The following is a 23,211-nucleotide window of genomic DNA, read 5'->3' on the forward strand; positions in this document are numbered from 1 at the left end:
ATAACATGGTTGGAATTTGGTCATCTAATCATTTTTAAGCACTTTCTAATTGTAACTTATTTCATTTTACAAACCCACCATCATGCCTTGTGGGAAGGCATGATGTATAGTAGAATCATGTAGTTTTGTTAAGTGTTGTTACACATATGGTGGTACTTTCATTCGGCAACTACTCTTATTTCATCCCACACGAACAATTAGGTCTAATGCACAACAATAACTCATTTTTTGGAGCTTCTCATAAACAAGTGCAAATCTCCACGTTTGGATGGTATACATTCATTGCTGGCCTCCACACAATGCATTGGTTGGAAAAACAACTGTTTTTTGTCAATTTCCCCCGTAGCTTGAACTAATTTAAGAATATACTTAAAAACTATTCGCCTTCCGAATTTTCGTAACATGGCATGCTCTCCACATATCGAGTTCACCGTATGTAAGGAAGTTGCGTTCTCTTAACAAACACACTAAATAACCGCCTGTTTCTGAATTCATATGTCAAAAAGAAAGAAAGAAAAATCTCACATAACAATGTAATACAATATCAGGGAAAGAGAGAAGTAAGAGAGAGATAGAATGAATTCAATTGCATGACAATCTTTCCCTTTTAATTAATAAGATCCATCCACAAACTTGTAGAACACTATTATGGCATTGGTTTCAGTCCCGAGGACAAATAGGTATGGTCGTACAAGGCGGCAAATCTTTATCCTCGTTATCGTCTTCCCGGCTGAAAGGTGGCAATGAGAATACATTATAAGTAGAGCTTCCCTTCCTGAGTTCTTTAATGGTCCTCAATGCCGCCAAGGTACTCCTATAGATGCTATCCACATCCTCCCCTTCGCGATTAGTTTGTTCTGCGGGTAGAGCAAGTTCTTCACCATTCAATGAAGGTGCATTCCCGGCTTCTTTCTGCGATCCATCCTCGTTATTAGCTGACACCGATGGCTCTAACTCGCCTTTGCTGTTATTAGTAGTCTTTTCGACACTTTCTTTCGGTGATCCGTCATTAGTAGCCGCTGCAGGCAATGGCTCTTCCTGGTTTGCTCGTGAAGCCGAGAACGCGGATGGAGATGGAAAAAGGGACTGCAAATTCATCTCACATTCTCTTACAAGCTTCGACAAAAGCTCTGTCGTGAAAAATGGCTGTTGAAGCACATTCCTAATGAAAGGCATACGAAGAAGTGCCCCTGTTCTCTTATCATGCTTCTTCAATATTTTCACCAAACCTACACACGCAATTCATGTGATAGATGTCAGTAATAATACCCCCATAGATTTCTTCGCTTTATTTATTCCGTCCAGGTCATTCAGACAACAAATACCTGTGTAGTTTAATGAGCTGTAATTTTCTAGCAGAACCATTTCCCCATGAAAATTGACTATCTCCTTCCTTATGATGATCATTTCCTCCGAGTCTGGTGACATTCCTGTATGCCTTTTGTCTTTCATCCGTTCACATCGTTCCTTCAACTCCTATCATCACAAACAAAGCATTGAAAACCAGCACATCAAAGAGAAAACTAAATCCCTCGCCATTGTGACTAGATCCATTTAATGCTTTTAAACCAGGCTGATTTTCCTGAATGTCTTAGAGTACTAAAAGTGAAAGATTATCAGGTTACCAAGTGGCACCAATGGGCCAACTCAACGATTCTAATGATGAAAGGTTTTGATCCAAGGGGGAGGTACAGTCTTCCTTTTGTCACAAGGATAAGTGATTCCCAAGGTGAGAAATGGAATATAGTTTCTCGATAGCTATGGGCTTCAACAGTGATTTATACACTTAACACCGACTTTGCCGAGATATAGCCCCTACTAAGGCTATGTGGTCAGATGAGATGGTGAAGCTCAAATATTCAAATGTAGAGCTCTGCAGTTTTCCTGAAATCATCATACTCAACAAACTTTGAGGGAAGGCAAGGTGGAAATTAGCAAACTCCTATTCATGCAGGGCAGAGAACCATTAGGATTAGTATATTAAATCCAGATGATTCATTTTCACAAGCAAAAGAAAGAAAGAATGTTCTGATATACAGCCTTCCTGAAGGCAAATCTTCCTGGCAAAAAACTAAAAGCTTTTCTCGGATAAGGATGCAATAGTTTGGAAAATTCAGCCCTGTCCTTGTCCTAAAGCTTCACGTTAAGTTCAATCAATGCACAGGATAACAGTCCCATGATACCAAGTCTTCCAGAGTCAATTCTTTTAAGGAAAAAAAGCAGAGCTTCTCTAGCATGAGGATGCATTGATAATAATGTGTTTGTTAATTTCCTGGGGGGCATGAGGTGAAGAAGCCATGTCCCATTTGAGCAACAGATTGAAAGCAAAAAGGATAGAGAAGAGAGGGAGAGCTATACCTGTAGGCGAATCACATATTCCTCCTCCTTTTCCATGAAGAAAGTGTTGAATTTCTCGAGCTCAGCATTGAGGAGATGGATGAAATCGGCCTCTTCTGCAGTTAGGAGGCCTTGGTGGCAGTCATCAGGGACGCTCCCAGAGCTACTCTTCGATCCCGTGAGAGCAGATCCGCCATCAGGAGAGTCAAGGGAGGAATTAGGGCCCTGGTAAGGAGGAGGAAGGGCAGGGTTCTCTTCTTCAGAGGCGGGAGCATTTCCATGGGGTAGGGCATTCCGATTCATGGCAGGAGGAGGAGGGAGATCGTGCTCAGGGCTAGAGAAAGCTGCGTCTGTGAAGCAATCAGGGGCGGAGATGGATTTGAGCCTCTTCTTGAGCTGCTTGTAGGAGAGATACTTGTCTCTCCACTCGGGCAGCGTTTCATCGATCTGGCTCTGAAGCCGTTTCCCAAACTTCATGGCGCAGAGGAGACAGTAGGGATCGAAGCTTTTGTGGGAGAGAGAGAGAGAGAGAGAGAGGAGGAGGAGGATGAAGAGGGAGAAGGAAGAGCTTCTGTATCTGTATCTGTATCTGTGTCTGTGTCTGGACTCTGAGCCTGTTCTGTTCTGCGCCTGCGTCAGAGAGAAGAAGAAGAAGAAGAAGAAGAAGAAGGGGAGGGTGGGGGTGTGAAGGAGGCATATTCTGGGAGGAATCCAAGAAGATTCTTAAGGCACATGCACAGAGCATATTCCTCAAAAGGCCTACTCTCTCTCTCTCTCTCTCTCTCTCTCTCTTAATCTGCTTCTCTCTTGCTATGCTTCTTCTCTCTCTCTCTCTCTCTTGCTATGCTTCTCTCTCTCTCTCTCTCTCTCTTACTGTCTCTCTCTCTCTCTTACTTTCTCTCTCTTCTCTCTCACTCTGCTTCTCTCTTGCTCTGCTTCTCTCTCTTCTCTCTTGCTCTGTTTCTCTCTCTCTTTACTCTGCTCCTCTCTTCTCTCTCTCTCTCTCTGCTTCTCTCTCTTTCTCTCTCTCTCTCAGAAGCCGTTAATACATATATGATATATATATATATATCTGTCTTTCTCTCTCTTACTCTGTTCTCTCTTTTTCTCTCTCTTACTCTGTTCTCTCTTTTTCTCTTCTCTCTTACTCTGTCCCTCTCTCTCTCTCTCTCTCTTACTCTGTTCCTCTCTCTCTCTCTCTTTCTCTCTCTCTTACTCTGTTCCTCTCTCTCTCTCTCTCTCTCTCTCTCTCTTACTCTGTTCCTCTCTCTCTCTCTCTTTCTCTCTCTCTTACTCTGTTCCTCTCTCTCTCTCTCTCTCTCTATCTCTTACTCTGTCCTCTCTTTTTCTCTCTTTCTCTCTCTCTTACTCTGTTCCTCTCTCTCTCTCTCTCTCTCTATCTCTTACTCTGTCCTCTCTTTTTCTCTCTTTCTCTCTCTCTCTTACTCTGTTCCTCTCTCTCTCTCTCTCTCTTACTCTGTCCTCTCTTTTTTCTCTCTTTCTCTCTCTCTCTTACTCTGTTTCTCTCTCATTTTACTTTATATTCTTCTCGGAGTGACTTCATGCACTTCTCTAAGTTATGTTTTATTATACGACCAAAATATCTAGATGCATTCTTACCAAATGCACTAATGGTTGTTGCCATTAGACAACTTAGAATATCATCTCACCAACTTGGGATTGAGAATGGCCGTACTAATGGAGTCCCTAGAGAGGAAAGGATATGTAGATTATGTCACATAGATATAGAGGATGAGTACCACTTTATATGCAAGTGTCCAACTTACGCCGAGATAAGGGCAAAATACCGAGACATACTCGGTTCCTCTCCCACCCTCCCCAAACTATTAGATACTCTAGATATAAAGAAATTAGGCAAATATATCCTAGAGCTAAAACAACACAGAGAGATATAAGCTGCAAAATGTTGACAATAATGTTTCTAATATTCACCAACATGTAACAAATGAAGTTTTTCAGGGACAGGGGGAGACAACGAATGTCGACACACCTGCACCACTCGGCCTCTTCCTTGATGAAGCAGAAAACCAAAGAAGAACCAAACGCCCTCGGATGTTGGGTTTCAAAGCAACTGGACGTGGTGTAGAAGCAATTAAGAAAATAAGGGAACATGAGCTACACCGCCTAGAAGCCATGGCTAACACAGGGACCACAGGTCACACCCACACCGAAACCCTTTGACCTCCCACTTCTTTTCGAGAGGCTTGGGTGGAAATGAAAATAGACTTACTGCAAAGTCATTTCCTTTATCGAATATGTTACACCATACCATGTTTTGTACAATACTAGAACTCTTTTAGCTTAAGTTTTTTTTTTTTTTTTGATGATTGGATAAATACCCCGTTTTGTTGTACACCAATAGTCTCATGGGCCAATTTTTGGCCTTCGAACACGTTAATATTTCTTTCTTTCTCACACAAGAAGGACACTATGGAAATGAGATGGACACAATATATGGCTTGTAGTGTAACAACTTACCAATAGGGTAAGCTAATTATGAAAAGAGAGAGAGAGAGAGAGAGAGGGAGAGAGAGAGAGAGAGAGAGAGAGTGTGTGTGTGTGTGTGTCACTCTGCCCTAGTACGTGTTGATATGTCATGTGGTGTCCATCTCATACATGTCAGTAAGGAGAGAGAGAGAGAGAGAGAGAGAGAGAGAGAGAGAGATAAAGAATGTATGTGTCTTAGTCTCTAACCTGCCACGCATTGATATGCCATGTGGTGTCCATCTCATACATCTTGAAAAACTCATTGCCAATAATGGATATGAGCCTCCCAGTGAGCCTTGCTATAAGAATCCAAATTAATATGAAGCAAATTTAAAGGATATAATATGGAAGAAAGGGTGTTGGACCACCCCTTAGCAAAGGTGAGAGATGGATTTGAGTTCCCCGTCGGCATCTGACATCGTGAAGTTCAGACATGGATTGTACCTTGGGCTTGAAGAAGGATGAACATGTGTACAATGCTAGAACTTTGTTGCATTGCCATGGTCTCTATCACAAACAATAAAGACAAACTCATTAATGATGGTAGCTAACCTTGTTACATTGGATCAAACATTAGCCCTTGGTTTGTTTCACACTTCACTGCATATTGTACGCAATCAAGTGTTGAAACTCACGAAAGTTATCGTCCATTGTAGAATTGAGAATAATCCAATATTCACCCTTCATTCCTTACGAGTTAGCCCACACCTAACCCTAAGGTTAGAGACTACAATTATGGTTATCCTCATAGCACTCACTTCTTCGAGTAAGCATATGTTTGTTTTCTTCTATCTGGATCTCCACGCTCAACTCTATTTGTAATCATTGGCTACACATGTTTTTTCTCTATATTTCTTCATCGAGCAAGAGGCGTCATTCTTACATGGCTTGAAAAAACTCTTTGCCAATGGGAATCAAGTCCCTTATCGAGCCTCGCTTCCCAAGTGAATAAATGTTTGTTTCTTCTACGCGGAGCTCAAGTTGCAACTCTTCACACTCATTTCTATTTGTAATCGTTGGCAACACATTGTGTTTTTTTTTCTAATCTAGTAAGTGGTCTCAATCTTATATGAATAGAAAAAACTCATTGCGAATGGATATAAGTCTTTTATCGAGCCTCACTTTTTCGAGTGAACATGCTCATTTCTACGTGGAGCTCAAGTTGTTGGTTTCCATTATCTTGTAATTATGGTTCCATATAGTCTTTTTCATTTTTGCCATGCTATTGATGTGGGACATGATGGGAAGCCGCCTTCAATAAAGGCCTTTTTGTTTTTGTTTAGAGTATTAATTTGGAACAACATGGGACTTTCACATGTGGAAGCCACTAACATCCTATCATTACTAAATTGAGCATATGAAGGAAAATATTTCCCTACGTGTTAGCATTTGCACGTTGTACCATCCATTTTCTAGCTCGTCATAATTATTGATAAACTTGATTAATTTAGTCACATGTTTTGTTGCATTTGAGATATGATCAGAAAATCTTCAAGTCACTCTCACAAGAAAAGTGCTCACATTTGGACGTTTTTACTGTTCGTAGAGTACAAATTATCCTCCATTCACCCATCGATATGTAAATTGAGGCATGCCATTGTTCATAAAATGGAACATAAACCTTAGAAACCTTTTGTTGTGTGAAAAAGGCAATTGTCAATAGAAATTAGATGCCTGTCTAATTTAGATGTCATTAGATTGCTTGTATATTTTTACACTTCTAAAGACACATTATTCCTTATAATTTCAACATTGATTATGTCATCCCTATGTCCAATCCATTTAGAGTAACAAATCTCATTGAGGCATCATAAGGGGGAAAGCTCCGCTAATTAAGCTCTCACTTGTAAAGATCACACAGAGGCTTAGTATGCATTCAAAGTATCATCATATTACAAGGGTGAAGTGGTCACCATAGAGTTTAGGACCCATCGATGTCTATTGGACCATTAGCTAGATCAAATCATAATGGAGACGAGAGTTCTGTTGTCAATGCATTTCCAATTATAAGTGAGCTCGTACAAACATTCAAGAGATATGTCAAGATCCATGAACCCAAAAAATTGGAGATATGTTGCACAGCCGAGGAAACTTTTGTTAGTCTTCGCCGAGTGAGCTTTTTGTCTTTTGTGGTTTTCTTTATGAGCATTGTTTTCAAAGAGGCCAATTTTGGGGCAAATAGGTTAAAATGTCCTTTTAGAGTATATGGGAGAATATATCATACCACCAAAAGGGCCAAGAAAAGTAAAAGAAACTTTTAAATTTTTACATTCAATGTGCACCTAGAAGGGATAAAAGTGCTCAGAGTTCTCCTTATCAGTCAAAGTTTCATCGGCGGAGCGATTATTTTACTTCATCGATGTTGCACAAAAAGTACATTAAGCTCCTGGGAACATGTAAAACTCAGTAATTCTCATAAGAGGTAAAACTATTTCAAAACAAAACCATAAAAACTAATCTTCCTATGTAATTTATACAATAGCATGAATGGTGTCTTAATATTAGCCATACAAGGATGTATATGTCTTGTGAATATTGCCTTACATTTTCCTTTCAAGCTCATTAAAGGAAGCATATAGGTGGATGTGTGTGTTGCAAGGTTAAGTCACAACAAGAATTAAGATATCTTCAACTCAAGGTCAAATTTAGGGGGTCCCACAAACAAAGGTGACACGGTGCCAATTCAATTCTTTGAGATAATTGATACTTATTCATACCTCTAAAAAAGTGAGAAGCATCACAAATTTGGTGAGAAGTTCCATTCCATTTTTCAAAACTTCTACATAGAAAAATTTCCACATATTGAGGACACGAGTTCCACAATTTTAAAAGAAACGAATATTTAAATCTACACATCAAGCACTTTCCAATGATGTGTTAGATGAGGGCTTTTGACAAAGTCGTCATAAGGTTCATTCAGGTTTGGAAGGATCAACGAGGAAAGAAGACCCTGTTGAGCTTGACTCTAGTTCGACTCTGTGAAATGACTTGAGAGTGTAGAATAAGTGGGAGCCTTTGACACAAGTGAAATATCACTACTTTTAATGTTATTTTACTTACTCCATAGGTGGAGGCGGGGCTCAACCTTTGCTTCTGGTCTTAAGGCGCGCTTCCTATTTTTCTTGCAAAGAGTTTGTCATATCACGACACTATGTAAGCCATGCCATACTCCAATTTGAAACGTATCTATTATGTGCAAGAAAAGGACGAAAAACAATAATTAGGAAGAGGAAAGAGGAAGTACGGAATTATATCATTTTATCATTTGCTCCATATTTAGTAATATATGTCGGCATCGTACCAACATGTGGATTGAAGAGAAGGCTCTTGTAAAAAAGAGACGTTGACATTGGGAGAAAGATGCATTGTTCTAATGGAGCATGATGAGCAAGTTTTCAAATGGCATCGTAGGTCTTATGATGAATCTCACAAGTATATTACACAATGATGTAATCTTTTGATTTAACCCTAGAAGGAATGCATGCTTTATTGCTAAACTTTTCGTTATTGTTCCAATAGCAATTAGGCCATTAGCCCTTTGCTAGGGCATATGTTTCCTATTACCATAATCTTCTTTAATCTCTCACATTTGAAAAATGCATATAATGCTATAGAAGTGGAATGAGCAGCCTTATTTTACATGAGAATGAAAGTATTTGTGCCACATAATAATTGCTTTGCCTCGATACTATATCAATAACATGGTTAGTCATTGGTTTTACCATCGGCTAGAGTATATGTCCACATTTTGCGAACATGAAAAAACATGCACTCTCTTAATTAGGACATCCATGGAGAAACAACAAAACTTGACAACACATTCCTATGCAAAATTATGACATATTGGAACTATCATTTTGTGTATATATAATTTTTATCATGTGCAAAGTGCAGAGCATACTTGTTATGCCTACATATTTTAATAATACAACATAGTTTCTTTTCCTCACATTTTGAGCTCCATTAACACTGCTTATGCTCATATTACTTATGCACCTTTACAGCATCAGAATTTACTCAATCATAAGAAGCAAGACCTGTCATCACCTGATGTTTTCCGAAGCACTCTTTGCCAATTCATTGTTATGTATCCATCTAGGAATCAAGGTCATATATGACTTCATGTTTTCTATAAGCTATAAATTGCCTTTCTTATTAAATGCGTTATTTTACGCCAATCTTCTATTGATAACTTGATTTCTTGGCAAGTCACAATACCAAGAAGACATCTGACTTGTTTTCTGCTGTTACTTTCATTCCCAGATTCTTTGAAAAACAAATTTAATACTGATTTCTTGCAGGAGACTTTCAAGATGCCATTGAAACTTTGCATTACTGAAAACAATCTTTGTCCTTTAACTTATAATAAGGGTTGAATAACACTCGGTGCTAAGCTTGACCTTGACACACATCTTTTTTGAGTGTGGTGTCCTACGATGTGAAAGTTCCCAAATAAGTTGTTTTGGCCCATTTGCAGACACTTGTTCTTACCCATGAATATCATAGGCGACTCCCAAATTACAATGAGAAGAGTCCAAATAAGTTTCTGTAGATTTTTTTGGCCCATTTGCAGTCACTTGCTCTGGCCCAAATTACAATTGAAGAAGTATTAGCTTCTCCAAATTTTGGGGACTTCCCATCTCAGTTTTGTTTAGAAAACATGCGTCAACTTCCAAACGATTTTATTGACCCATTTCCCGCTACGTCACTAGTAGATCAAGCTTGTATTACTTTTGTTATTCGTGAGCTTCTTGTCAGCACCGTCTTTCTTTACATACTCATCCATGAGTGTATTGTAGAGCAAATTACACACCACCAATTCTCCCTCAATCTATCCAAAATATGCAATGTACATTTGGATGACACACCATTCCTACAATGGAACATGCTTGGGTGCCACATGTGACATCATAGAACCTTGAAAGTTTCCATCTGAATAAACAGAACAATCCTGACTAGTTGATAATCACACAGTATCTTGAACATTTGCAAGGAGGTTCGACATTAAAACAAACGTTCCAGCACCTTTCACATCTGACTTAACTAAACAATCAAAGGCAGATCTACCAATTTCTATACTGCCCCATCTCCTACAAGCACCCAGTAAGGTATTCCATGTGACATCATCAGGTTCAACTTGCATAGTATTCAGCATTTCTGATATTGCTTCCAGTTGTCCTGCTCGTCCAAGGAGATCAACCATGCAATTATAGTGTTCAAGAATGGGAATGATTCCATGCTCTCTAGTCATTGAATCAAAATATTTCCTACCCTTATCCACAAGGCCATCATGACTACAAGCACTAAGCACATGAAGATATGTGATTGCATCTGGCTGTACACCTGCTTCTTTCATTCTTTTGAAAGTCAGGAAAACAGATTCACTCTCTCCTTGTTGAGCATATGCAGTAATTAAGGCAGTCCACATTATATGGTCACCAGCCTGAATGGTATCAAAGACGATCTCTGCATTATGCACACTTCCACATCTGCCATACATATCAATGATAGCAGTTGCTAATACCATGTCACTTGCCAGAAATCCACCTGTTCTATGATTTTGAGCATGGACTCTTTTACCTATTTCTAGATCTGTTGTGTTGCTGCATGCTCTAAGCATACTGACAAAAGTTACTGCGTCAGGCAGCAGAGCTTGCTCTTGCATCCTTGCATAAGATCTAAGAGCTTCCTCACTCTCTTGCAGCATTGCAAATCCGGATAACAGAGTATTCCATACAACATGGTCTCCAGAATGTAATTTACTAAAAACACTTTGTGCTTCTAGAACACTGCCACATCTGAAATACATGTCTAATAAACTGCTACAGACAAAACAATCATTGTCCAACCCCGCTTTAATAATTTGTGAATGTAGCTCTTGACCCTTATCTAAAGCTTCAAAACCATTGCAAGCTTTCAAGCTGTAGATATAAGTGATAGGAACTGGCGAAAACCCATCACATTGCATCTGCTTGAGACAATCCAGTGCTTTCTCACCGAAATTGTGATCCACATACCCTACAAGGAGTGCATTCCAGGAGACAGTATCCTTTATTTGCAATGTTTCAAACACTTCTTCTGCTTCTAGAAGGGCATCACAATTGCAGTAGAAATCTACTAAGGTATTTCCAATGAGGTAATCAGTTTCCAATCCCCTTTTAACTATCTCCGCATGTAATGCATCACCCCGGACCCGGCTCCCTAGGCTACTGCACGCTTGCAAACCACGAACATACGTTACTGGATCTGGAGAGAAATTTTCCCTCGTCATTTCAGTCAAACAACTTAAGGCCTCCTCCTCATGGCCGTGTTCAACATATCCTCCAATCAGTGCACTCCATGACACAACATCTTGGACTGGCATCTTGTCGAACACCTCTTGGGCTTCAATGAGTAAACCATAATTAGAATACATGTCAATCAAGCTGTTGCTAGTATAAGTATCAATTTCAAAACCTCGTTTCATAATCTCTATGTGCACCTTTTGACCAAGTGTAACAGGGCCTGCACCACACCCTTTTAAAATGCACATCAGCGTCACAACATCAGGAGAGATGCCTTCTATGGTCATCTTCTCAAGACAATCTAATGCCTCCTCAATATGTCCATATTCACAACAACCAGCAATAAGTGAGGTCCACATAACCACATCTTGACTAGAAAATTGTTCAAGGATTCTGTGAGCTTCAGGAAAGGAGGCACACTTAGCATACATATCCACAAGGGCACTGCAAACAAAGGAATCATTTCCATAACCTCTCCTCACAATGTCACTATGCAAGTCCCTTCCTTTCCTCAAACGTAGTGTATTGCCACATAGCTTGAGGCCACTAACATAAGTGATAATGTCAGGAGTAATGGCTTGCGATTGCATCTCTTCCAAGAAATTGAGAGCCTCTTCATAAAGGCTTTGTTCAGAGAAGCCTGTGATGAGAGCATTCCAAGAGATAGAGTCACGACACTCAAGGTTATCAAACACATCGAATGCTTCTAAAAGCATACCAGATTTTGAATACATATCAATCAACGTATTTCCGAGGAAAAGATCAGTTTCGTAGCCTTCTTCAACAATCATAGCATGGATTTGTAAGCCTTTATGCAATGCATGCTTCAATCTTGCACAAGCTTTGGCTATCGCAAGAAAAGTGAATCTGCTCGGATCCACACGTGAGTCTTCTCGTTGCATCATGTGAAACAAGGTAATGGCGTGTTGAGATTCTCCACATTCTACATAGCCTTGGATCATTGAAGTCCAAGAGAACTCATTCGGAGAGACTAACCTGGAGAAGACTTGAAGAGCATCGGGGATGTTACCACATTCAACAAACATAGGAACAAGATAGTTGCCGAAATGGTTTTCGAGGCCGATGCCATGGATACGGAGATTGACCCGTTGAGCAGCAGAGAGGTCTTTGTTGTCTCTGCACGATTGGAGATTCAAGATGATATCCATCATAGGCGGCAGCTCTACAGAAGTCACAGAGTGGCCTACTGTACAGGATATGGGCACAGGCACAGCCATGTCTTTATCTTGCTTGCTCTGTGGTAACAGGCTGATATATACATACATATATCACATCTCTACATGTTTGATCTTCAGAATTGAGTTATCCAGTAACACGACGATGAGGTGTGCTGCTGATCAAACATAGCACATTGATCATCAGACTCCTCCTGGATAATCCATGGCAGGGAACAGAGCATTTGGACCTCCAAATTGTTGTGTGTATCATAGGTGTTTCTCGAAATCCAATGGGCATTCTTGAAGGATGGATTGGATTGGATTGGATTGGATCGGATCGGATCAGGTCAATCCAACGGAGGGAACAGGGCATGGACCTCGAAACCCCGACTTGCTTCTCGAAAGACAAGACAAATGTGCACCATTCTTTGAAGGACCGATCCACCGATCGGACGGGCGATCCACAAACCCATTTGGGCAACCGCAAGTAACCGACATAACTACCTTCTCCAGTGGTTTTCATGCATAGTCGCCTACCATGCCATTTATTTGGGAAATGGTCCGGCCGCAAATTTGTACGAAGTTCAATATCGCCGATCATTACCTTTGTTGTGAGAATTCTAACGTGTTCCCTCAACCGGAAACTCTCTCCAATCAAGACCCAAATATGTAATTGTGTAGGTATGCTCTAATGGATTTCGAGGCCTTTATGAGAAATTAGATTGAATAAATATTGATAGTATATGGACACCTTGTAAAGGCCAAATAGCTATATGATATGTTGTGATTAGTTTTGGGCATCAATTAAAAAAGAATGATTATTGTTCTTATGTGAACGAAATTGAACATGAAAGTATGGTTGCTAATATTTCACTGTTATGAGTAATGCAATACCAGAAATCATTTGAAGCATCTGAGAAATATTTCTACATTAATGTGAAGATGAATGTTTCACATTGTCATCAAACAAACTCCTACTTACCTTATAAGTGTTACCAGTATATCTATCAATCAATCAACATTTAGTGTTGCATTAGTCTTTTGTAATTTCATGTTGTGAAGTTTCAATTCATCCCAACATACATAGCAAACTAGAATTCTATTTTTTCCAATCTCAAGAGATAATATTTTTTCATGAAACTCATAACAAAGTTATCAATTATTGCATTTGGTTATATTTGTTTATGCCACTTATACAACGCATGAACTATTCCAAGTGTTGAACATCAAACCCATGTTGGCTTGTTACTAAAATACAGTCCAAATAAGGTGAACATGTGAAGCCCACACTAAGAATTAAAACTAAATGATGATCAATATATATTAATATCCATGGATTGCCACCATGACACATGTCATTCCTCTTTAACCTTACCATTTCCAATTTCGAGACGCCCTATGAAACCATAAGCTATCAATCTGAAAACAATAGAACCCTATCCTTCACCTATCTTCAAGCAGTTCAAGGGTTTCATCAGATTATGCTATTCATACTAGTATTCTCTTTTCTTGCATTTTCTTGGAGTGTTTCAAGGTTACCTCTTTGAATCGATATTTGTTTGCAATGCATTTGCAAACACACCTGCCTGTAAACATTGTGAATGGAAAGATAAAAACACGTAAAATAAGCACTTCGATAAAAATCTAGGGGATGAAAGGAAAGAAACCAATTTCAACTTTGCCCATCTACTATTGTTGATTCAAGAGTAATATAAAATATAAGAAGGATATATCACTTCAAGAAAATTTCCAAAAGGACCTCAGGTAATTGAGAAAAAATGAATTGGCATCACATTGTCTAAAGAGCATTTCGAGTTCTAATAAAGTCGAAACAAGGATGAGCATTGAATGAATCCATTTGACAACACATGCAACAAAAATCTATTACCTTTAAGCATTAAGACAGGTTGACATAATTAGTGTCAAGATTGCTGACTGTAATTGTTCATTTCATGTAGGCTAATTTTCCACTGAGCAACAATACATGCTTGCCATGAGATAATAATCACCACATGCAATGAGATGAAATAGAGCAATTTTTCATCTCTTTCAATTAAAATCTCAAGTATACAAAATCTTTTATAATATTTGTATATGGCATGATTAATCTAACATGACCGCTTGTAAACTAATTGCCCTAAACCTCAAAACAAGGATTGAGGTGGAAAATTAGTATCCCAATTTATGAAGAAAACCCATCAGAACTGCACTGAAAGAGGTTAATAATGGGAGCAGTAGACCAACAATCCACCTGCTTTCAGTAATATCTAGGACCTTGAAGGTCATAAGTAGAATCCATGTGACCACCATGATAAGATGGATACATAGATGTATCCCTCTGCAAAAACATCAGATCAATAAATCCACCTTAGCAAGCACATAATCATTACACGTAAATTATAAAACAAAACCTCAGGGACATAGGTTGCTGTATCTAGAAGCATTGTGTTATAATCGTCATAAGCTGATGTAGTCCCAACCTTCCCAACTCCACCTGAATTCTCAATCAGTTCCATTTTTACTATATGTATGAGAGAGATATGTAAGAAACACATATAACACACTTACTTCCACCACCATAGTAAGGTTCTGCTAAGCCTGTCCTCCCTTGCCTAACACTGGGCCCACTCGGAGACCTAAGACAATACAAAAGAAAACAAAATGACTAGATTTAAATTGGCGTCCAAAACTTAGGAATATGCTCTTCGAGAAAGCAAATGAACAACATATCACACCTTACAAAGCCTGAATATTGGAAAAGTGTCTCTGGCAAGGGACCAGAAGCTGCATAGTCAACTCTAGCCCTAGGATATGCTCTTCGGTTAGAACTGTAATAGCTAGAATCCTCATCCTAGAGAGGGAAACACAAAAATGATTCAAATATGACCAGTTTAGACTTTTAAAATGATTCAGAAGGAGCAATATATACTTGAAAGACATGAAATATTATCATTGTCAAATGCCCCTACATACCCAAACTGAAGCTGGTCTCCTCATTCCAAGGGCTGACTCACCATAATCGTGGACATTACCAGCACCTTCTCGTCCATATATGTGAGGCCCCGCATCATCATATGGAGAAACATAATGGTCTATGCGAACAGATCTACTGCTAGGAGATGGATCTCGCTGATGAAAATGCTGAGATTTGTAATCATCCCTGGCAGCACCGGGCCCTGGCATCCTTCCTCTCAATGCACCACTATCAGAAAAATGGTTACTGTGCACGCGAGTAACATCTTGTTCCCTATGTCTGAAGGGTTTAGCACTGCCACTTCGTCTATCATTATATGATTTACTCTCCCTGTTCCTAGAGTGAGCACCTCTTGTAGGGCCTTTCCCATATTGAGACCCTATATGCATCAACTATAATGGTTAGATGTCTAAAATCTGGCAGCACCCCTCACTAGTTAGTGGCAGTATGAATAATATTATCACCTCTGCCTCTTGCATTTGAAGCCCAAGAGCCTTGTTCTTCCCTCAAAGTTCTGACTAGCATGAGAACGTCTTCCTCATCATCTAAACGTTTCCCTCCGTATCCTGGTCTACCATTATTCCAATCAAACCCTCTACCACCTCTTTTTGAGCCAAAACGTGGGGCCCTCGACCAACCTTATAAAGGGTTAGAGACACATCTTAGCATAAATCATTTATTCATTTATTACTTATTACTTTTTGGTCAACGGCCAACCTTCAACCCTGGTCAACTGTCCTCTACTCTGACCAGCATAATCTCTATGTGTACTCCATTGTTCACCTCTATTTTTATGCATGCGCCTTGTGAAAGACACTTTTACCTTTACCTGAAACAAAAATTGGAAATACATCCCAAGTCGCACTGGTAGTCTTTAGAAACTATGTTCATTTCAAATTACCTTCCTATCTTCATCCAGAAGCTCTAATTCTTGGCAGGCTTCAACACACGCCGATGCACTCTCTGGATTCACAAAATTAACAAAGGCAAAGTCTTTCCTTTTGGCAGATGCAATATCACGCGCGAAAATAGTGCGCTCAATTTCACCAAATCTGCCAAAGTTTTGCTTTACATTATCATCTGTCCAATTTGATGGGATACCATCCACAAAGACAGATTTCACCTTCACAAAAAGCAGAAAGGCAAAGAGATTTTACACTTGCTTCCTGAGAAGTTTTCCGGAAAATAGTTTATAATAGAGCAAATTAGACCTCTGAGTTGACAGAGATAGGCTCATTTAAGGGCTGGGCCCATGATATCCTAGAAGGCCTGTCATGGCCAAACTGAACGCCTGGCTTTTGCAAGCGTTGAAAGGCATTTACAGCATCATAGTGTGTAGCCAACTCCAAAAATGCATACCCTCGGTTCAATGCTTCATTATGAGGATCAGCTATTAAAGTTAAGTCTTCGATACCATCAATTCCATACTCCTGGAGTTTTTGAAACACCTGAAATCAAAGAGATGACAATGATTCTTTTAGGGAAATCAACAATCATCATTGTTCACCATCAAGAAGACGTGAGTTTTTTTAACCTCTGAAGATTTCCAATCTCTTGATATGTTACCGATAAACAAGGTGTCATTATCTTGATTCGGAAGCACACCACATTCTTTACCACGTATCTGAACACATGAGAAGGGACATGATGAAAAGTTTAAGCATAAGTTGACTTTACCAAGGAATGTACAAATTTGAGAAGGCTGGAGCTGGACAAAAATCTTTAATGTAACTGTGCATGTATTCATCTAAAATAAGAAAAAAATCAATGTACAAGCCACGTTTAAGGTTGAGCATTCATCTACCTTTGTCACAGCAAATTCAGTCAAGGCTCTAGCAGCCTGATCAGCACTACCGAACCGAACAAATGCATATCCTTTGTTTTTCCCAGTTACTGGATTTATCATCAATCGCACTTCAACAACATCCCCCAATGATTTGAATGCATGCCTCACATCAGCTTCTGTTGCATCTTTGTCAAGTCCACCAACAAAAACCTCTAACCTTTTTCTCTTCTGCCTTTCTGCAATAGGCCTTGTTTGGGCAGTGTATTCTTCTCTACCCCGCCCATCCTCTTCCTGCTCCTCTTCTTCTTCATCGTTTTCATCCGGATCAAACTCATCAACTTCACATTGGAATCCCTCAGCAGCAACATCTATCATTAGTGCCTCTTCAGACTCACCTTCAACAAACTTTTCCTCTTGCTTCTTATGATCAATTTCATGATGTGGCTTTTCATGCTCAGCCTCTATACCCTTACTTGTAAGGATACTACTTCCCGCTCTTCCGTCTGAATTCGGCTCGTTCCTTTGTATAGAGGATTTGCCGTCTTCGATGCCACCTCTATCCTTGGCAGGTGATTTATTTTTTTTGCTTTCTTGAGGTGAGCTAATCAACGTGGTAGTTCCCTTATCAAGAGTTTTCTCAGTGGTTGAATCCAAAGCAACAGCTTCCTTTGAGACATTATTCTCAGTGATGGAATCAGTGCGAGTTGATTGCTTTGTAGCATTCTCGATGATCACATCAGACTGATTTTCAACACTGGAAATCCCAACAGATGCAGAAAGGGCAACAGCTTTAGCTTTTTTCCGAACAACTATTGTTTTCTTTACTATTATAATTTTCTTCTTCCGCTTGGGCGCATCTGCTTGTATACTATCAAAATTGCTTCTTTCATCTTCATTCTTCCAATCCATGTTTAAGGTTTCCGGGTGCTTCAACAGACAAGTTTGAGCATGTATAACATCTTTTGCAGGTGCTATTGCAGTCGATAAGGTTTTGGATGGAGAATTTGTTTTAGCAACAGATTCTTTCTTAACTATTTTCTTCACAGCTGGGGCCTTCATAATCTGTGAATAAAAAGGGGTTCCTACATCAGTGTTTTCATTCTACACCAATGGGTATGTTCTGATCTCATAACTCCATAGGTATTCCGGAATCCTTTCAAGTCAAGGTAAGATGTTATCCCTGTGATGGAGATGCAAACAACCCTGACAGAGTCTAAACAGCCTGAGGATGCAACACACACACACACACACACATACCCTTTATTATATCCACCAAGGAGAAGATGAGAGCTTGGCTGCCTCCTTCCAACAGCATCAGAAAGAGAAGTTATTTTCAAAGAATTAGGGCTCTTTCCATCTCCTCCTCTGTACCTCTAGGCTCTGAAAGAAAAAAACAGGGCACCTCAGTAAGCTGGGGCAAAGCTAAATTAGTTAGCTACACATGAGGGAGGGGAGGCAGAGGATTCATGGTTTATATTTTTTGTGTCTAAAGTGTCTGTGTGTGTAGTATGTACATATTGTTTCATGGTGTTGTGTCACGGATCGGTCATTTGATGAGTGTGCTCGAGGTAATCTTGTGCTCGGCATTTTGTATGTGATTGAGGCTCCGTGTGAACTTTGGTGTGTTTGTGTGTGTGTGTGTGTGTGTGTGTGTGTGTGTGTGTGTGTGTCTTGGAATCTCATTAATTTCTGTGAGATGGTGCTTGAACTACATACATTGTCACAATCGCGTCGTGTAGTTGTAGATCCCTTCATTGTGGGGTTTCCCAATGTTGCTCTAGGTCACATGTCTTGTCCTCCAAATAAACGTAAAGTCCAAACTCTCATGAAGGATATGTGGTTGTGGTTGTGGTTGTGGTTGTGTATGTGTATGTATGGATGTATGTATGTATGCATCTCTATGAGCCCAAAGCAACACATCATTCTAATCTTTGAAGTTTGGCCCATGACTCGATCGTTCTATGAGCCCACTTGTCTTATTACTAAAGGTTACCATTGAGACTTTGAGTGCACATTGTGAGTGATAGAGATTGGATCGAGTTGACGATGTGGGGAAAGCAATTTTGCTCACAACCAAAGGTGAAGCATTGCGATAGAGTGTGATCCTTAAATTATGTTTTTAGAATAAAATATCCACAAACAACAAGTCCCCTCACGTGCGTTCTAATATCTCACCTCAATGAAGGAGAGTGCAGTGATGGATGTAATTGTGTGTATGGTGAATAAAGGGGATGAGCTCTATGTGCGCCAATATGATTTGCCCATTCAAAGATGGAAATGGTTTTATGGTTTGGTGTTGTGTGCGTAATATCAAGTGTAAAATGTAAGCCTTCTTATTTCTTCTAAATCGTGTGCATCAACATTGCAAAGAAGCCTCATTCATTAAGGAATCTATTAAGGCACCATAAGTGCAAGTTTCAAGTCCAGAATCTCTCTTTTTAAAAGAAATTATACATATACCACTAGAAATAATTATCATAGCCATTCAATAAAAAATTTCTTATAGATGTATACAACTGGATCATTGTGTGCAAGTTAAAGCACGAGCAATACGTGGTGAAATGCTCTTAGCACTTAGTGCATGTGAGACTGTTACGAGCATGACCATATAATATCCCGTGGTGAGAATTTACCGTAGTATTCTATACACGTGGATAAGTGTGAGGGTTAAACGAGAGTGTAAAGAAGGGGAGGATTACTTTTAAATCCTCGGGATTGAGACAACCCATTAGGCCAAGTGTGAACATGGCTGGGGGCCTTGGGTATCGCTATAAATAGAGGCCTAGCTACCCTCATTTCATCATCTTGTTGACTACGTCGAGACTCTGTCTTGTGGTGGGTCAACTCTTGTAGCGAGCGCGCTAGCACCAGGTACGACTCGACGCCACGGTGATGGTATGGGACACCGATCGAGGCTCGAGTCCGTCTCGATCCCTTCACTTGGGAGTGGTCAGGTGGATCGGCACCCTTCTTTCTCTCTCTCCTTTCTATCTATTTTCTATCCTTATCTCATGCTTACATTAGTCTATGTCTCTAATAGAGACCCTAAATAAAGGGTACATCATCTTATGTGTGTTTGGGGAGGGAGAGAGAAAAACATTGAGTATCTTATGAGTGGGGAAGAATAAAAGAGCAACATGGCTCACAAATTCTTGAGAGGGTTTAAGTCCAATCACACTTTTTCCCATTTGAGTATGTTCTATGTGGTGTATTGGGTTTGTTTAATCTAATCTAATGTAAATGTTATAACTTAATGCTTTAGTATATATGTATGTATATGTATATATAGAAAATCATAAGTCGTTCAAAATTTTCTCATGGTCCTTTGGTGGAGGTTATACAATTGATCCTAAAGTTTGCAAGCTTGAGACCTCGCTCAACAAGAATATTTTTTATAAATTATCTTTATGTTGCTTGATCAAAACTTGCATATACATGCTCAATGCTTGTTTATACGTGTGCGATGCATACTTCATGACAATGTGTTGTGTGTTCCAAACCATTTCTTAATTTGCATCAATCCAAAATGTGATATATTATTGTTGTGTGCCTCTCAAACTTGTTTACTAGGTTCCTATGCGATATAGGATGTCCATGTAAGGGTTTTTATTTTTAACCTTTGAGCATGTACTCCACTACCCACTCTGTGATCTCAATGGGAAGTGATATACTCTCGATAAGCACGAGAATGTATGACATTTGTATGTTGAATTACAAAAATTTAATAAACGTGTTGTGTGCCTCTCAAACTTGTTTACTAGGTTCCTATGCGATATAGGATGTCTGTGTAAGGGTTTTTATTTTTAACCTTTGAGCATGTACTCCACTACCCACTCCGTGATCTCAATGGGAAGTGATATACTCTCGATAAGCACGAGAATGTATGACATTTGTATGTTGAATTACAAAAATTTAATAAACGTGTTCAGACATTTCCAAGACACCTTCCAAGTGAGTTTAGAGATGTTGTCGACCCACATTTAACCACATTGGGAAACACTAGTGTCACTGAAGTGTCAATGACGAATTTCTTGAGCACCCAACAATTGATTTCTTCTACATTGCATGTGACCTCCAATACGTAGTAAACTTTCTTTCTTGATTAGAGATTAGGTAACGATGCCCTCACAACGTAAAGTTTTAGAGCTATTAACATTCAACCTACTACACATTCAAAAGGTTTTGGCCAAAAACTTTACACTGTAGTTATATTCATTGGAGTAACTTTTTTCATGCCTTATTTTTTTAACATAGTGGTTTTCTTCTGATACATCTACACATAAACCATCCTTGTTTAACACAGAGTTGTGTATGGGATTCCACCTCCCAAGTCATACATCATACCACATTCTCATAGATGCAAGAAATTACAAACATATATCCATAATTCTCTTTAGTTTTGCGTCCATTTCTAATCTAAATAACTTAGCATTAACTAGAGAATCAAACATGGTTGTTTCACAACTATTTATATTATTTTCAATTCCACCTTATGAAAATATTTGATATAATTTGTAATCTAGTAGTGAGGCGTGCATGCTAATAACTATTATGCATCTTGCTCGATATTGTTAGAGATCCCCACGAATCAATTCGAACTCTAGCCTCTATCCTTCTGTTGGTCGTGGGAGTTACAATAAAGGTTTTAATGATCATATGGCTTGAACGAAAGGTGTCTATGGGGGTACAACAACATATTGAACCGTAATAACATATCTCCTATCCAAATAGTCTCATTCTCCCATCCATTGGAGTAACTTCGATATTGATACTTAAAAGATATATTGCCTTAATAGTGTACGATTTCTCAAACCCATTGCATGTACAACCTATATGGTAAAAGAAGCGACTCTTTGCGAAGAAAACTTTAATTATAGAAGCAACTTTCCATATTGCTTCATCTCTGTTTCATCCATAGAAGTTCAACCATACATGTGTGTATCCTCTTGTAACTTTGAGATATGTGGCAAGTTTGTATACGTATGTTGATACTTTGAAGATATATTGCATCGACGTTAGATGATTTCTCAAACCCAATGCATGTATATTGTCTATAGTAAAAGAACACAACTATTTGTGATGAACACTTTGCACTTTAATGATAGAAGAAACTTTCCATATTGCTCCATCTCATTTTCATCCATAGAAGTTCAACCACACATGTGTGTATCCCCCTTGCAACTTCGAGATATGTGGCAAGTTTGTATACTTGCTTTTAAGGCAATAACCTCTCCTTTGGCTTTGCATTGGGCAATCCATCCTATAGAGAGAGGGGAAAAGTTAATCATTATTCAAACCAACAAAAGAAATTTGAAATTTGATTTAGTGTAAGTACCAACCCTTATCTCATAGTACTTATTATGCTCCATGTCATTGAGAAGAGACACATACTCTCTTGGTAATTTCTTCTTAATTACACATTTTAGCCATCCTTATCCTCTTTATAGCCTTCAAATCATTTCCCATACGATCCAATAGTTTGCATTATAATGATCTAAACCTTGAATCCTTCGAGTACCATTCTCCGAAGCTTTAACAAGAAGCATCTATATGATGTATATCCATTAGCTCAGCCAAACCAATTCCATTTACGATTCAAAAAACATGATCGTAGAAGTCACAAGTTAGTAGTTCCATAGGTTTGTCCCTAAACCAATCCTAATAAACAAAGTGAAAATAAATAAATAAGTAATAGATAGAAAAATAGACAAAGAAATAATTAGATAAAAAAATCTTAAACAAAGCGAAAAAGGATAAATAAATAAACAGTACTTAAATAAATAAATAAATACACAATAAATAGATAAATAGACAAAGAAATAATTAGATAAAGAGAATAGATAAACAAATAGCTTAATAGTACTAAATAAATAAATAAATAAATACACAAAGAAATTATTAGATAAAGAGAATAGTTAAACAAATAGCTAAATAGTACTTAAATAAATAAATAAATAAATAATAGATAAATAGACAAAGAAATAATTAGATAACGAGAATAGATAAACAAATAGCTAAACAGTACTTAAATAAATAAATAAATAAATAAAAGATAAATAGACAAAGAGAATAGATAAACAAATAGCTAAATAGTACTTAAATAAATAAATAAATAAATAGACAAAGAAATAATTAGATAAAGAG

The 23,211-nt window shown here is 38.7% G+C and overlaps 3 protein-coding genes across 5 annotated transcripts; all 3 read right to left on the minus strand.

The window, feature by feature from the left end:
- Positions 1-498: 498 nt before the first annotated feature.
- LOC147855591 (SPX domain-containing protein 2-like) lies at positions 499-2,913 on the minus strand. The gene is made up of 3 exons (XM_087330519.1): positions 2,359-2,913; positions 1,326-1,476; positions 499-1,229 (listed from the first exon to the last, which is right to left on the minus strand). The coding sequence occupies exons 1-3, from the start codon at positions 2,812-2,814 to the stop codon at positions 661-663; spliced, it is 1,176 nt and encodes a 391-aa protein (XP_087186645.1). The 5' UTR covers positions 2,815-2,913; the 3' UTR covers positions 499-660.
- A 6,587-nt stretch (positions 2,914-9,500) lies between these two features.
- On the minus strand, positions 9,501-12,406 carry LOC147855592 (pentatricopeptide repeat-containing protein At5g27110-like). Its single transcript, XM_087330438.1, has one exon. It carries the CDS (start codon positions 12,365-12,367, stop codon positions 9,812-9,814), a length of 2,556 nt encoding a protein of 851 aa, XP_087186564.1. The 5' UTR covers positions 12,368-12,406; the 3' UTR covers positions 9,501-9,811.
- Positions 12,407-14,325: 1,919 nt separating this feature from the next.
- On the minus strand, positions 14,326-18,459 carry LOC147855593 (uncharacterized). 3 transcript variants are annotated; one of them, XM_087330252.1, is made up of 12 exons: positions 18,325-18,459; positions 17,086-18,129; positions 16,816-16,905; positions 16,493-16,729; positions 16,183-16,404; positions 15,999-16,110; positions 15,746-15,919; positions 15,281-15,660; positions 15,043-15,158; positions 14,876-14,943; positions 14,714-14,801; positions 14,326-14,643 (listed from the first exon to the last, which is right to left on the minus strand). In XM_087330252.1, exons 2-12 carry the CDS (start codon positions 18,124-18,126, stop codon positions 14,565-14,567), a joined length of 2,607 nt encoding a protein of 868 aa, XP_087186378.1. In that variant the 5' UTR covers positions 18,127-18,129; positions 18,325-18,459; the 3' UTR covers positions 14,326-14,564. The 3 variants fall into 3 exon arrangements, with proteins under 3 accessions (XP_087186378.1, XP_087186376.1, XP_087186377.1); XM_087330250.1 differs by having other exon boundaries at positions 14,714-14,828; XM_087330251.1 differs by having other exon boundaries at positions 14,714-14,828; positions 17,086-18,457.
- Between the last annotated feature and the right edge of the window lie 4,752 nt (positions 18,460-23,211).

Source organism: Azolla caroliniana, unplaced genomic scaffold (genome assembly GCF_043228905.1).
Source record: "Azolla caroliniana isolate FFs.n. ecotype wild unplaced genomic scaffold, voAzoCaro1.0.p SCAF_14, whole genome shotgun sequence".
In the NCBI taxonomy this organism is placed as follows: Eukaryota; Viridiplantae; Streptophyta; class Polypodiopsida; order Salviniales; family Salviniaceae; genus Azolla; species Azolla caroliniana.

Bases quoted from the DNA above. Each gene is read 5' to 3' on its own strand.
- LOC147855592 (XM_087330438.1), bottom strand. From the start codon at position 12,367: ATGGCTGTGCCTGTGCCCATATCCTGTACAGTAGGCCACTCTGTGACT.
- LOC147855591 (XM_087330519.1), bottom strand. From the start codon at position 2,814: ATGAAGTTTGGGAAACGGCTTCAGAGCCAGATCGATGAAACGCTGCCC. The intron at 1,477-2,358 runs GTATAGCTCTCC...TTGTGATGATAG, and splicing joins AATATGTGATTCGCCTACAG to GAGTTGAAGGAACGATGTGA. The intron at 1,230-1,325 runs GTATTTGTTGTC...TTGCGTGTGTAG, and splicing joins CAGCTCATTAAACTACACAG to GTTTGGTGAAAATATTGAAG.
- LOC147855593 (XM_087330250.1), bottom strand. From the start codon at position 18,126: ATGAAGGCCCCAGCTGTGAAGAAAATAGTTAAGAAAGAATCTGTTGCT. The intron at 16,111-16,182 runs GTAATTTGAAAT...TTTTTGTTTCAG, and splicing joins TTCTGGATGAAGATAGGAAG to GTAAAGGTAAAAGTGTCTTT. The intron at 15,920-15,998 runs GTTGGCCGTTGA...ACCCTTTATAAG, and splicing joins ACAGTTGACCAGGGTTGAAG to GTTGGTCGAGGGCCCCACGT.